Source organism: Bos taurus, chromosome 1, assembly GCF_002263795.3.
Source record: "Bos taurus isolate L1 Dominette 01449 registration number 42190680 breed Hereford chromosome 1, ARS-UCD2.0, whole genome shotgun sequence".
NCBI classification, from domain to species: domain Eukaryota; kingdom Metazoa; phylum Chordata; class Mammalia; order Artiodactyla; family Bovidae; genus Bos; species Bos taurus.
Window position 1 is genome coordinate 153881867 of NC_037328.1, and position 14899 is coordinate 153896765.

Sequence of the window (14899 nt, forward strand, 5' to 3'; positions counted from 1 at the left end):
TCCCCCTGCAGGAACCTTCCGATAGTCCCGCCGCCGCGGCTCTGACCGCGCGCAAGGCGAGCCCGAAGCCGACAGCACATCGAAATTAAAAAAAAAAAAAAAAGAAGAAGCGGAAGAAGCGGCCGAGGCGGCGGCGGGCGGAGCGGCGGAGGAGGGGCCGCGCGGCCCGGGCGGCGGGGACGCGGGGACGCGGGGACGCGGCTTTGTGCTGGCGGGTCGCGGGGCGCCCATGGCGGAGCGCGGCCGGGGGGCCGCCGGCGGGGCCCTGCCCTCCTCCCCGGGCCCGGTCCTGGCGGCCAAGGGCGCCCTGCGGGCCGGGGCCGGGGAGGGCGGCGGCGGCGGGCGGCCCGGGCCCGGGCGGGCGCGCTGTGACAGCGCCGGGGTCTCCAACGGAGACTGCAGCCTCGGCGCGCCCGGGGGCGAAGCCCGGGTCGGCCCCGCGCTCGCCGCGGCCCCCGGGCCGGCCGCCTGCCCGCTCCCCAGGGACAGCAAGCCAGGCGGCCTGCCCCGCCGGAGCAGCATCATCAAGGTAGGTGGGAGAGGGGCGCGCGTCGCCCGCCCCCCGCCATCCGAGGTGGGGGGGTCCTTCCCCGGGCGGCAGGACTGGGAGGCTGGAGGGGGAGCCCCCAGCTCCCGGGAACCGGGGCTGCGCCGGCGGCGCTGCGGGCGGCAGAGCGGGGACCGGTGCGTATGGCGTTTGGGGAGGATGGAGAGGGGTGCAAGGGGAGCTGTGCTCAGTCCCCCGGGACTCGGGGCTGTCACCTCTGCAGGGCTCGCCTGCAGCGATGGCCCGGTACCTGTCCGGCAGGCACCCTCTGCCAGCGGGCAGCCTTGGCTGGTGGAACAGACCCCTTGCCCGGTCTCCATTGTATGTTAAAGACAGTTGGTGATCATGTGAAAACATTTTCTTAAGAATCGAAGGCAAGCTAACAGAGATTCTTCAGTAGGGTTTTTTTTCCCGATGGGTCTGTAAGTTGCCTCTTGCCAACGGTGAGACTCAGAGGGTGCACAAATCCCTGGTCAACTTAAGAGAAATGGAGTAGGTTTCTGAAGGTCCAGGCACCTTTCAGCTTTCTTAGGGTCAGAAGCTCTGGGAGATTACAGTCCTGCAGGGTTTTAATCTTTTGCTTGCTGCAGCAGGCAGGCCTCCAGTTCTGTGGAAGTTCTTTTGGGCGGTTTGCTGTTTTGATATCTTTTTGCCTGGTGTTATTTGGCAGAAGGAAGTCAGCATTTGGTGCCTCTTGAACTCCAGGAGTAATGCTAGGAACTCCTGAGTTTGTGGTGGTTTCATCTAACATTATGTTTTGGTCTGCAATGTAAACGTATTTTTGGAGACATGAAGTGAAAAAAAATAAATGATCCATGAGCTGATCAGATCGGAGCCTTTAGGCAGGACCAGCTCTTTCTGCTCAAGTTTGGAGCAAATATGAAAACGTTGCTTTCTGAAAACCGAGAGGTCACGGGGACAGCGAGCACCAAAGCACCGTGATGGGCCTGCACCCACCCTTCCTGTGGCAAGGAAGGTAGGACGGGCCCCCGTGAAGAGGATTGGCACTCGGGGTGTTTGAAACTTAGCTGGACCTACAGGAACCTTCTGAGGAGCGTGCAAGTGTCCGACGGCGCTATCAGCTTCTGTACTTATCTGGTGAAATACAGCACCTTGCAATTCCATGTAACAGGCAGTTGTGAAACTGCTTTTCGCTTTGTCATCTTTTGCCCAGTTCACCTCTGAGAAAGGGCAGGGCTGAAGGGCTTAAAGGTCAAGTTCATGGACCATCTGCAGGAGGTGTTTAGAGTTGAACTAAGGAAAGCAGAGCAGGCTATCGCTGCACACGTACCTAGCTCTTGGTGACTTGTATTTTCTTTTACTCTGCCACTTATGTTGCCGTGGGAGTTGCTCTCAGCCATGCGTGGGAATCAGTCCCATTGACAGAGTTACGGGTCATATCTGTTTTTATTGGTTACTAGATAACTTGTGGTGATTTTGCTTTGTGGTGGTAATGAAGTCTGAGGTGGAAATTCCAGAGAAGGTGCAAGCTCATCTTAACGCCTCTGCCTCAATTTTTTTTGGAGGGCCTGTGTTTGCACTTCAAAAAAAAAAAAAATTCACATTTTATTGGTGTCTGCAGTGGGGTTCACAGTGTAACTTATTTAATTATAGCAGCATCTGTTTTAATTTTACATTCATGGGAGACTAGGAAGGATGGTTTGCCAACATTTCTGATATGTGGAATTGAGAACTTGTTGGTAGATACCTTTTTTCCTTGAAGATTCTAGAAGCACATGGGGAACTGATTAATTACTCAGAAATCAATGGAATTTTGAAACTTACCCACGTATCTTCATCATTTTTCTTCTTTCTGTTGAGGGCAGCTGTTCCCTTGTTCTCAGGTGTATCCCTAGACATACATTGTGAGGAAGTTAGGGGTTCAGTATATTGCTTCCTGAATGAATGGAGAAATGGCAAGGAAGTATATGTTTTTTCTAAGTTCTTTTAATTTCTAAAATGGCTGGTTGGAATTTCCCAGTCTTGTCTTATTTATTGTCCTCTGTCTCCCCAATTGACTCCTTTTTCTTGCCTCCACTTTCAATGTGCATTTTCTTAATACCCTTTAAGACTATGGAAGTAGTGTTGAAAGTTGCTCAAGCCTGGATTGGAGGGCAGGGGTATGCTATATTTAAACAGGTAATTACTCAGTATCTACTGCCTTTCAGTTGGCGTCTTGAAGGATCCAGCTTTTAGAAATTTAGCGTGGCGTTTTCCTAAAGACACGGCAGCCTAACAGACTAAAGAGATCTTTCACTTTAATCTCATAAAGCAGCAGATAGTGCCCAGATGTTTTTGTCACATGAATGGCGGAATTACATTTCACTTTTGTTAAACAGGTAATAAGCAGCTTAGCAGGAGCCCGTGTGAAGCAGCGGTGGTCTCTCCTTGGTCTCTAGAACAGCAGGATGGATGCAGGCAGGTGGAGTGGAGAGGCAGTGATACCTTAGTGGGCCTGGCGACGATGGGGCTTGAGGGAATGGCACGGAGTCTGGGTGCTCACTCCTGAGCAGAGGCGTGCAGCTGGGTGCGCTCGTCGCAGTGCTGGGCTATGCCTGCTTCCTGGCTTCCATCTAATGCCTTGCAGTCTTGACCTTCCTCTTAGGTGGGGACCCCCAAGTCAGAGAGAGGAATAACAGCGGAAATGGGATAAACAGTGGGCAGTGGAGGGGACTGTTGCTGAGTGCTGGACATACACAGTAATCCGCTGAAGGCTGACCAGGATGGTATTCCTTATTTAAAATTATTTCTTTGGAACTCCATCTGTTTTGTAAATATGGTGTTGAGAAAGAAATTGTTACAAAACTACATTTTATGCCAAAATAGATGCACAGATTCCTACTAAGAGAGCTCCTTGCTTATGATAAGAATGTTGGTGGAAATTCAGAGTGAGCAGCCTGGTAGGACCTTTCAAGTACCTTGTGAAGAAAAATAAATCATGGAACTCATCACCAGACTTTTCTACTTTTCCTTAGCTGGTTGAAAATAATATTACACTTTCTTAGATTTTTCGCAAAGCTCTACTGCTAGATTTTTAGGGGAGAAGTCGTTATATTTGTCATCTTAAGTAGTCTAGTAAACGAAAACATCACTTTCATTTTCTCTTTCCGTATTTCATCACACCATTCACTACAATCCACGCTTTATTTTGAAACAATTAATTTGGTTAATTGTTCAGATGGCATTCTTTTTTTTTTAAACAAATAGCTCCATCCTTTAATTCTAGAGTTTGATCTAAAAATATGAAGTGGCATTTTAAGCCTTGGATTTTTTTTTTAAGTTTTGAAATAAATGAAGTTTAAATGTCCATTAGTTTGGGTGGTTTACTTTAATCAAAACTAATTAAATATTTTGGATGGCACGTCAAAAATCATGCTGATTTGCATAAAGTAAAATTCACTCTCACTACCGCCTAGTCCCGTGCAGTTCGACCATCACACGGTCATGTAGCGGCCGCCACAACCCAGATCTGGAGCAATTCTGTCGCCGCACACGGTTCTCCCAGTCTCTTTGTAAGCCTTCTCCTGCCCTGTCCTCAGACCACAGCGGGTACTGATTAGGGTATTGGTAAAAATAAGTTGGAAATGTAGCCATTATACTATTCAGGTATTTAAAAGTGATGATAGCAGCCATTGTTTCTGAAACACTATTCATATGGGCAAAACACATGAGGAGTGTGCATTCTGTGGCCTGGTCTTGCTCCCACCATGGGGGCTGGAGGAAACCCGCGTTTGGGGGTCGCTGCCTGCCCGCGGTGCTGGCGCTGACTGTTGGACTCCGTGGGCATGGCTGCAGGTTACGCTGGCGGTGTTACCTGTTTTGTGTAGTTAAGGTAGTATTGGTTTGGGAACACCAGACTTGATTTTTCCCCTTTAAATGTGGGGGATTCTGCAGGGGAGGAAGGAATGTCAGTTTCTGCTGTCAGAAGAAGTTGACAGATAGCGTAGCCAGCCAGCCGTCTAGTCCAGAGCCTCTGGTTTCACTGGGTCCAAAGCTTTGGCCTTGTCCAGGAGGCAGTGCAGCTCCCCTCGTATCGCTGGTTGCCCCATTAGAGTGTCACGGTGTGTAGGAGAAACTCACACTAACTTTGCGCGAACGTGGATTCCCCACAGCTTGATGCCGAGCCCCCAGTGTGGGAAGGCTTTTCACATCTATTATGCATATTTAAACAAAATATTTAAAATGTACCTTATGGTTTAAATAAACTAGACTCTGTGCAGGCAAAACCTGGGCTATATTTCTCCGTTCTGCCTAGAAAGCCAGCACTCAGTAACCCTGTTTTCTGAATTTCATCTGAAAAAGTAGTATCTCCATTTGATTTTAGAGGGTTTTTTTTTGTCTGAATGGGGGCCCCCAGGAGCGGGAGAGACTGCTGGGGGAGACAGCACCACCCAGCAAGCCTGTGGGTGTGTCATGAACATTCAGCCCACAGTAACTGAGTCACAAGGTGGGTTTGTCTGTAGACAGGCCGCCGGGGTCGTTTAGGTCAGAACCATCTGATGGCCAATCAGTGAGCCTCCCCTTTGTCCGATGAGCCTGGCCCGGCTCCCTGGCTGCTGGGAGGCGGCGCGCCGGGCTCAGCCACTCAGAGCCTCTAGCGCGGTTCAGAGTTCAGTTTCAGAAGGCGACAGGGGGTGTTCCTTTTCAGACACTCACAATTGCTTGCCCCCTCTGCTACCTGCCTGCCCTGTCTCCCAGCCTCGCCTCCAAACACTTGTGCTGGCCGCCTGGTGCTTCTCGCCAGGTCCAGAGACACAACCGACAGGAAACTGTCTGGTTTTCTTTAATTGCTGCTTTTGGCCTCTCAAGTGAGTTTCTTAGAATGCTGTCTCCCAGAATCTGTTCAGTTCCTTTTATAGTTCTCTGTGCTCTGCAAGGGGTCTAAACGAGACTGTTCTTTTTCGCTTTTGCTTTTGCTTTTTTTAATGCTCAAGTTCCCCTTGCCTCAGAATTTGACACAACAGGGCAGTGCTATCTGTAGCCCAAAGGCAGGTATAAGTGGAGTGTGAACATTCACGTTTTCCCTTCAGACGCTTACCTTACACCTTTGTATCCAAGAAGAGATGCTGTGTTCCTTACTAATGATAACCTTTGGCTGTTATTATTTGCTTGTCTACCAGACCTCTGGATGAGTTTAGCTATTTTCTTTTTATTTCAAATGAATGGATGCTGGTGTACAGGGCGTATTCAGATATTTTTACCAGTCAGCCTCAGGATCTAAACCCTGCACACGGCCTGGCGAGCATCTTCCTGTTGATAACGGTGAGTCGAGGGTGTGGTGCCTGACACGGGTGTGCGTACTGACTCCAAGTCAGAACCCCCAGAGGGGTGTCAGTAGGACCTGTTTCCCTTGTGTCAGAATAATTCCATCCCTTAAGGGGACTCAGAGCATGGAGTGACTTGCACTGAGCTCCAGTTGTGTGAGCGGGCCAGTCTGCTGGCAGGACGCGGGCACCCACCTGTCTCAAGGGGCAGAGCAGGGTGGCTGGGACGCCTTGCCGGCCTCTGGTGCGGGGTCCCGCGGCAGGGGACTTAGGCCAGACCTGTTCTAGGTGGGAGTTTCAGCGGGCTGGACAGGCAGACCAGCTTTTGCTGTGCTTCGCTTGATGGCGCGTCACGGGCAGGGCACTTCTTACAGTTTGAAGGTTTCTGGCAGCCCTGTGTCCAGCAAGTCTTTCAGCGCCGTTTTTCCAACCGCATTTGCTCATTTTGTGTCTCTGTGTCCCATTTTGGTAATTCTCACAGTAGTTTAAAAGATTCATTATTATTATATTTGCCGCGGTGATCGGTGAGCAGTGGTTTTTGATGTTGCCGTTGTAATTGTTTTGGGGCATCGCACTCTGTGCCCACATTAGATGGTGAACCTAACCCGTGTTGTGTGTGTGTTCTGTGTGTGGGCTGTGTGTGTGTGTGTGTGTCCTGACTCTTCTCTCTCCCTCCCCTTGGGCTTCTCTCTTCCCTGAGACACAGCAAGACTGACGTTAGGCCGGTTAGTAGGCCTGCAGTGTCCGCTAATGGTTCAACTGAAAGGCAGAGTCACATATCTCGCACCCTAAATCAAAAGCTGGAATGATTCAGCTTAGTGAGAAATGCATATCAAAAAGCCCAGACAAGCCAACAGGTAAGCCCGGTGCACTCAAGTTGTGAATGAATGCAAAGGAAAAGTTCTTGAAGGAAATTAGAAGGGCTGCCTTGGTGAACACACGAAGGATAAAGCGAAACAGCCTTCTTGCTGGTGTGGAGAAGGTCTGAGTGGTCCAGAGAGAAAATCCAACCAGCCACCACATCCCCTTAATGCAGAGCCACATCCAGAGAAGGATCCTAACACTCTTCAGTTCTGGGAAGGCTGAGAGAGGTGAGGAAGCTGCCGGAGAAAAGGTTGAAGCCCTGAGGTGTAGGGAAAGACGCCGTCTCTGTGGCCTCAGAGTATAAGGAGCAGCAGCAAGTTCTCCCAAAGATCCAGCTCAGGTAATTCAAGCAGGTGGATACACTAAGCCACAGATGTTCAGTGTGGATGAAACAGCTGTGTATTAGAAGAAGATGTCCTCTGGGACTGTCAGCGCTAGAGAGGAGTCATTGCCTGGCTTCAGAGTTTCAAAGGACAGGCCGACTCTTACTAAGGGCTAATACCGCTGGTGACTCTGTGTTGAAGCCAGTGCTCATTTACCATTCCTGACGTCCTGGGGCCCTTAAGGATGATGCTGAATCTCCTGCCTGTAAATGGAGTAACAAAGCTTGGGTGACAGTACGTCTGCTTCTAACACGGTTTACTGAATATTTTATGTCCACTGTTGAGACCTACTGCTCAGGAGAAAAGATTCCTTTCTAAACATGACTGTTTATTGACAACGCATCTGGTTACCCAAGAGCTCTGCGGGAGATGTGCAGTCAGATTCAGGTTCCACACTTGTCAACACAACATCCATCCTGCAGCCCAGAGACCAAGGAGTAACTTCAGCCCTCAAGCCTTATTGTTTACGAAATGCATTTCCTAAGGCTATTGCTGCCATAGAGAGTGATCCCTCTTGATGGATCTGGGCAAAGTCAACAGAAAACCTTCTGGAAAAGATTCACCATTCTAGATGTCATGAAGGACACTCATGATTTATGGGATTCATGGGTTCAAATACCAACATTAACAGGAGTTTGGAGGAAGTTGATTGGAACCCTCAGGGAAGACTTTGCAGGGTTCAAGACTTCAGTGGAGAAAGGAATTGCAGATGTGGTAGAAACAGCAAGAGAACTGGAATTAGAAATGGAGTCTGAATTGCTGAAATCTCATGATCAAACTTGAATGGATGTGGAGTTGCTTCTTATGGATGAGCAGAGAAAGTAGTTTCTTAAAATGGAATCTAGTCCCAGTGAAGATGCTGTGAAGGTTGTTGAAATGACAAAGGACTTAGAGTATCACATAAACTTAGCTGATAAAGCAGCAACAGAGTTTGAGAAGAGTGAATGCAATTTTGAAAGAAGTTCTGTGTGGGTAAAATATTATCCAACAGCATTGTATGCTACCGAGAAATTGTTCATGAAAGGGAGAGTCAATTGATGTGGCAAACTGCATTGTGTCTTGTTTTAAGACATTGCCACAGCCACCCTACCTTTGGCCATCAACGCTGAGGCAAGACCCTCCACCAGCAAAAAGATTACAGCTCACTGAGGGCTCAGATGATGGTTAAGCTTTTGTTTTTAAACCAATAACGTATTTTAAAATGAAGGTATGTACATATTTTTTGAGACACAATGCTTTTGCCCACTTAATAGTCTACAGTATAGCATAAACATAGCTTCTGTATGCGCTGGGAACCAAAAGATTCCTGTAACTCTCTTTATTGTGATATTCACTTCATTGAGGTGGTCTGGAACAAACTCAGAGTATCTCCAAGGTACGCCTGTATCCCGAGGGTCTTGATCTGTCCTCAGGATGCACATTGAATGTCCAGATTATTTGGGGGGCAGAATACTGGCGGGAAACTAGAGGGTGCGAAGTTCGGTGCTTGGATCAGATTCTGGCTCCCTCTTCCTGTTGGCCTTGGGCAAGATATTTAAGTCTGTGTGTCTACTTAATCCATCTCTAAAATAGAGATAAAGAAATTCCCCCCGAACTGTTGTCATGGAGATTAAATGAGATGATGTACGTGAAATATTCAGAGAAGCATGTGGCCAGTAATAAACACTCAATAAGCAGTCCCCCCATATGTTTGTTTTTCTGATTGTTAGTTTCTGTTGCTTAGAGTTGATCCTGAGATGTGCAAACTCATTTGGCTTCCTTTGAAATGGAGATCACCAACACTGCCATCTCCATTTTGAAAGCTTTATATGTTGAGATAGAAAGAATGTACCCCAATAAACTTCGCAGACTTATCCTCAAGATGTTTCACGAGTGACTTCTGTTTCGGTGCCTTTGGAAATCTTGATACATCATTATAACGGAGCACATACCTAAGAAGCTCCACTTCAAACGTCGGAGGGCACTGGACATTAGTTTTATCAAGACAAGCTCCCACGTGTCTTGGTTTGCCCAGGACAGTGTGGATTTTACACCTTTTGTCCTGACGAAGTTGTTAAGAGTGCCTCCTTCTGCTCTCAAAGGGGTCCCAGCTTGGATGGTAAATAAGGTGGCCGCCCTCCTTATCTGCTCCTCAGGAGCCCTTTGCAACAGCCGTGTTAAAGCCCCAGGAAACAGCGCTCTGTGCCTGAACCTAGCCTGCCCTGGCCTCTCCCTTCTCAGCTCTTAATTCTTCCCTAGGGCTTGGCTCGGTCACCCATCACTCTAGATGGACTGTTTCCTTCTCTGCCTCCCATCTGCCCTCTGCCTGTATGCTGATGCTTTATGTATGGGTCACCTCACCTTATTCACTTGAGTTTATGAAGACATTTAATGTCTTGTGGAAAGCACTTATTTAAGTATATATTTTTCAGTGAACGTGTGCATGGGTGAATAAGTGGGCACAAATGACGTGACTTACCTTGGGAGTTGGATGAAGATGTTGTTTAGATGTAGCTCCACCTGGTTTTGATTGGAATATAAAACTCCGTGGGCTATGTATTTCAAATAAGTTTATTTCATATACATAATTTTGGAAACAAGCAAATGGAATGGAAGTACCTTCATTTATTTAAGTTGGATCCAGGAATTTGGTTGGTTCCAGAACTGTTCTGCAAGATGTTAATGTAAACGATCTGTTCCTTTTGTGCCCCTGAAATAAGATCTTTGAAATTTTCTTTGGTCTTACGTTCTGCTCACAGAGTTTAAAAAGCATGGCGGCAGAGCTTTACCGTTTGTTAAGGCATTTAAATACAGTTTTTGGTATTTGGTTTCGTTGATATTTTTGGTTTTTGTTAAAGAACTAAATTACTTAAACTTTCATCGCCATTGTTATTGGGTTGTTCAAAGATATTCATTGAAAGTGCTTGCTGTAAAGCATTAATAATAAAAAAGAAAATGCAGAAAGAATACAGCGTACTGACAGGCAGCGTTGCATGGGCAGAACCTTGACTCCCTCAGCGTATTGTGTCACGTGCTGCTACCGTGACGTGAGCACGTCACGTGCTGCTACCGTGACGTGAGCACGTCACGTGCTGCTACCGTGACGTGAGCACGTCACGTGCTGCTACCGTGACGTGAGCACGTCACGTGCTGCTACCGTGACGTGAGCATGCTACCTTTTCATTGCATTTCTACCTGCCATGCAACCTTTCCCTGCAACTCAAGGACTGGTGAGGGTGAGGCACCAGGACCCTCACTCGTCTCGCGCAAGTCGCCCCTCATCGTGCGGGGAGCGGTTGTTGGTCCCTTTTTACGCACAAGGAAGCCTGTTCCTCAAGTTGTGAGGATTTCCAGGCAAGATGACGAGCTTGCGGGGCTAAGCCGACCCCCAGACCACGCGATGGACTTGGAGGCGCACGCTCTGCCTGCTTTTTCACCCTCTTTCCCCTTCCTCTTCTGTAATGTAGACTTGACTTTTCCCTTGTTTTCCTGTTTGTCCAAGCTGTTCGGGTTCCTCAATCAGTCATTTCTACCAGTCCTAGAATATACGGCTGATTTTTAATTAAAACAGCTGGACCTCTTGTGGCTGAATCTTGAGATGAAGCCAGCGTGGACTAACCAATAAAAGGCCGTAGCCATCGTCCAGTCCTCCTCACCACAGGGTTGTGTCTGATCTGCAAACCAGAGTTTTGTTCTCTCTGCTCTCCTTTGATGGATTTCAAAGCTTAATAGAAGAGGATCATTTCCTTTTTTTTTCCTTTTACAAATTTGACTTACAGTTTTTAGGGTCCTGGAAGGTAAAGCAGATAATAGTAACTATTTGTTTTTAGGTGAGTTTTTTTCTGGTGACATCTGTCCCTACTATTGTTTTGGAATTGTCAAGTAATTATAAAATTACAGAATATGCCTTCAGCACCTTCCTTGCTGTGAATTCAGTATTCAGGCATCTTCTTGGAGTACAGTGAATATACGGATTTGGGAATAGTGGATATTACCACCCCGGAAACTGAGCAGCTGGATTTAAAAGTGATTAATAATGTAGATTCATGGGATTTTTAGAGCAGAAAGAGATCATGTAAAATTCTTTTGTAGTTAGAGACACACAAGGCCATACTGATCAGTACATTTAGCTTCTAGCTATGGTTGAGTTCATCTATTTGCATATTAGCATAACAGAATTGGAAAAAAATTTGTTATGTAATACTGCAGTATGTGAGTATTAATAGCACGAGATATGGTCTTCCAAACAGCTACCTTTGAGAATTTGTTTTTTTGCTATAGATAGCTGTGTGTGTACACATGCTGCACTCGCGCATGCATATACTCTGAAGGCTCTGTTTATAAATAGGAGAGATGAGAGCAAGCCGAACCGCGTAGTGCTGGTCGGCTCGCGTGCTGTCTCGTCAGAGACTGATGGGTAGCAGGTGTCTGTGCTCTAAACTGAAAGTGCCCAGGCTGGGGCAGCCTGCTTTTATGGAGGTTGCTGAGGAGGCTTCTGTTGCTTTTGACCAATTAGTGTGGCCGTGGAGGGATAAGTGACCTCGTTTGCAGCTACCATTAGAATCACAAGCTCTGTGACTCTCTCCATATGGTTCCCTGCTACTTGTGATTTTTTTATCTTCCTTCTAAGCTCTGATATCCTGTGGGCATAAGGAGATGTAATTTTTCTAATAGTTAAAATGGTTTAATGTTTGTTCTTGGAGGAAATACAGTGAGTTGCTTAGGCTTTTATTTCTATTAATCCATGCTAATAGATTATATGAAATATAAATAGAATTATTTGGAGGTTTTCATATTGGGGCTGATAGAATTCCTGATATAATATGGGTTTAAAGGATGTGTTTGTCTTTGGGGTTTTTGGTGGTTTGTTGAAAGAGATTTACAGGTTCTTTCAAGGCTTTCTCTGGCTTATGTATATTCCCATAAATGTATTTTCTGTACTTTAAAATGATATTGGAAGTTGAGTTGCTATGTCATAGAATATGTGTATATTCCGCTTCAATAAATATTATCATGTGGTTTTCCTGACAAAATCAGTTGACACGCCTATCGGGTTATGTGAGTTCTAATTGCTCTGAACGCCTCCTGGTTCTTGGCATTGTTAGTGGTTTTGCTGTTTTTAAATTGTACCTGTGATGGTTATGCAATGGTATCTCACAATGGCCTTTATTATCTTTTAAATAAATACACTTTATTTTAGAAGCTATTCCTCAAAGGGATATTGTAGTCTGGTACTCATTCTTTTTTCTGAAGGGTTTGATAGTTTTAGTTATTAATCTTTATTTCAATTTTTGTAGGAGTGTAGCTGCTCTAGCCGTGTCAGTCAGTTCTGTGTGTATCATACATGCATCTCCTCTTGTTCTTAGACTTCCTTCCCATCTGGGTCACTGCAGAGCACTGAGCAGAGAGCCCGTGCTGTGCCATGGGTCCTCAGTGGCTGTCTGTGGTATTCATAGCGGTGTGTATATGTCAGTTCCAATCTCCCAATTCATCCCACCCTCATTTCCCTCCTTGGCATCCATGAGTTGGTTCTCTACCTCTGTGTCTCTGTTTCTGCTTCGTGAATAGGATCACCTGTACCATTTTTCTAGATTCCACGCACAAGCGATTTTTTACGGTGCTTGCTTTTCTCTCTGTTACTGTATGATGCCTCCAGGTCTCTGCGCATCTGCACAAATGGCGCTGTTTCATTCCTGTGCGTGGCTGAGTAATGTCCCATTGCAAATGTGTGGCACATCTTCTCCGTCCGTTCCTCTGTTGGTGGACGTTCAGGCTGCTTCCAGGTCCTGGCTGCTGTAAACAGTGCTGCAGTGATCAGTGGGGTGCATGTGCCTTTTGGAATGACGGTTTTCTCTGGGTGTATGCCCAGGAGTGGGGCTGCTGGGTCATGTGGTGGTTCTAGTTTTAATTTTTTTTTGAGGAGCCTCCATCCTGCTCTCCATAGAGGCTGCACCAATGTACATTCTCCCCAACAGTGTAGGAGGCTTCCTTTTTCTCCACACCCATTCTGGCATGGATGGTTTGTAGATTTTTGGATAATGGCCTTTCTGACTGGTGTGAGGCGATACCTCCTTACAGTTGTGATTGCATTCCTTTCTCTAATAATGAGACACGGTGAGCATTTTTTTTGTGTGTTCGTTGGCCATTTGTGTGTCCTTTGGAGAAATGTCTGTATAGGTCTTCCCCCCATTTTTTGACTGGGTTATTTGTTTTTTTGGTATTGAGCTGCATGAGCTGTTTGTATATTTTGGAGATTAGTTCCTGTGGGATGCTTTGTATGTGCATACTTTGTCCCGTTCTGAGGGTTATCTTTTTATTGTTTATGGTTTCCCTTGCTATGCAAAACCTTTTAAGTTTAATCAGATCCTATTTGTTTATATTTGCTTTACTTTTCATCACTCTAGGAGGTGGATCAAAAAAGATATCACTAGGATTTATGCAAAGAGTATTTTGCCTGTGTTTTCCTCTAAGAGTTTTATAGGGTCAGGTCTTCCATTTAGGTCTCTGATCCATTTTGCGTTAATTTTTGTTCACCGGCCTTTAGGTTGCATTTCCCTGATGACGAATGATGTTGAGTAACTTTTCATGTTTTCTTGGCCATTAGTATATTTTGCTTTGTAAAACGTCTGTTCAAGTCTTTTGCATATATTAAAAAATTGGGTTTTTGTATTTTAATGAATTGATTTGTAGGGCTTCTTTACATTTCCTGGCTGTGCCTTTTGTGTCATATGTATATTGAACATTTCTTCTAGTGTGTGACTTTTCTTTTCACTGTCTTAAGGGATTCTTCTTAATGAATGTCAGTTGCTCAGTAGTGTCTGACCCTTTGCAGTCCCATGGACTGTAGCCTCCCGGGCTCCTCTGTCCATGGAATTCTCCAGGCAAGAATACTGGAGTGGGTTGCCATTCCCTTCTCCAGGGATCGTATTGTCCAGGGATTGAACCTGGGTCTCCCACATTGCGGGCAGATTCTTTACCACCTGAGCCACCACAGAAGCCCCTCTTAATGAATAATAGTTCTTAATTCTAGTGAAATCCAGTTTATCAGCATTTTCCTTTGTGGTTGTCATTTTTTTGGTGTGTTCTATTTAAGATATTTAAGACCATGAAGATATTCATCTATTTAACTTCTAGAAAATTTATTTTTCAAATTTAGATCTCCAATCTACCTGGAATTTATTTTTTTTATGGTATGAGGTGGGTGGGGGTCAAGAGTTTTCTTTCCATATAAGCATGCAGTTAATTTATCCAGCACCATTTATTTGAAAATACCATTTTCCCCCATTTCATTGCATCAGCCTGTTGTCATATAGCAAAAGACTTATATGTGTGGGTTTGTTCTGAGTCTGTCTTGTTAAGTTGGTCTGTTCGCCTATTCGTTTGTTCATACCACCCTGTCTTTCTCACTAGGGTATACCCAGCAGATGGTTAGTTCATTTGGGTATCAAAAGACACGTATAAGAATGTTTGTAGCAGCATTAGCCATAGCAGCCACAAACTGGAACCAACCCAGATGTTCGTCCTGTGAAATAAGCATATCACACCATGGAAAACTACGAAGAAAGAGACAGACAGGGAGGGCAGAAAGAGCCGATGACTGCACTCTCACCCCTCGAGATAATGTTGAAGGAAAGAGGCCAGACGCAAAAGGATGCAAGGAAATGGCACCCCACTCCAGTGTTCTTGCCTGGAGCATCCCAGGGACGGGGGAGCCTGGTCGGCTGCCGTCTATGGGCTTGCACAGAGTTGCACACGACTGAAGCGACTTAGCAGCAGCAGCATTTATGTAGAGTCCAGAGACAGCCAAACTCATTTATGGTGTGATGGAAGTCTTAATGCGTGCATGCTCAGTCGCTCAGTCG

At 46.1% G+C, this 14899-nt stretch overlaps 1 protein-coding gene across 1 annotated transcript in view; it reads left to right on the top strand.

Moving 5' to 3' along the window:
- Positions 1 to 229: 229 nt before the first annotated feature.
- The window catches only part of PLCL2 (phospholipase C like 2), a 213500-nt gene continuing 198830 nt past the window's right edge, over positions 230 to 14899 (top strand). The window contains exon 1 of the mRNA NM_001192255.2: positions 230 to 529. Coding sequence (NP_001179184.2) covers positions 230 to 529 — 300 coding nt within the window. The remainder of the gene's footprint in view (positions 530 to 14899) is intronic.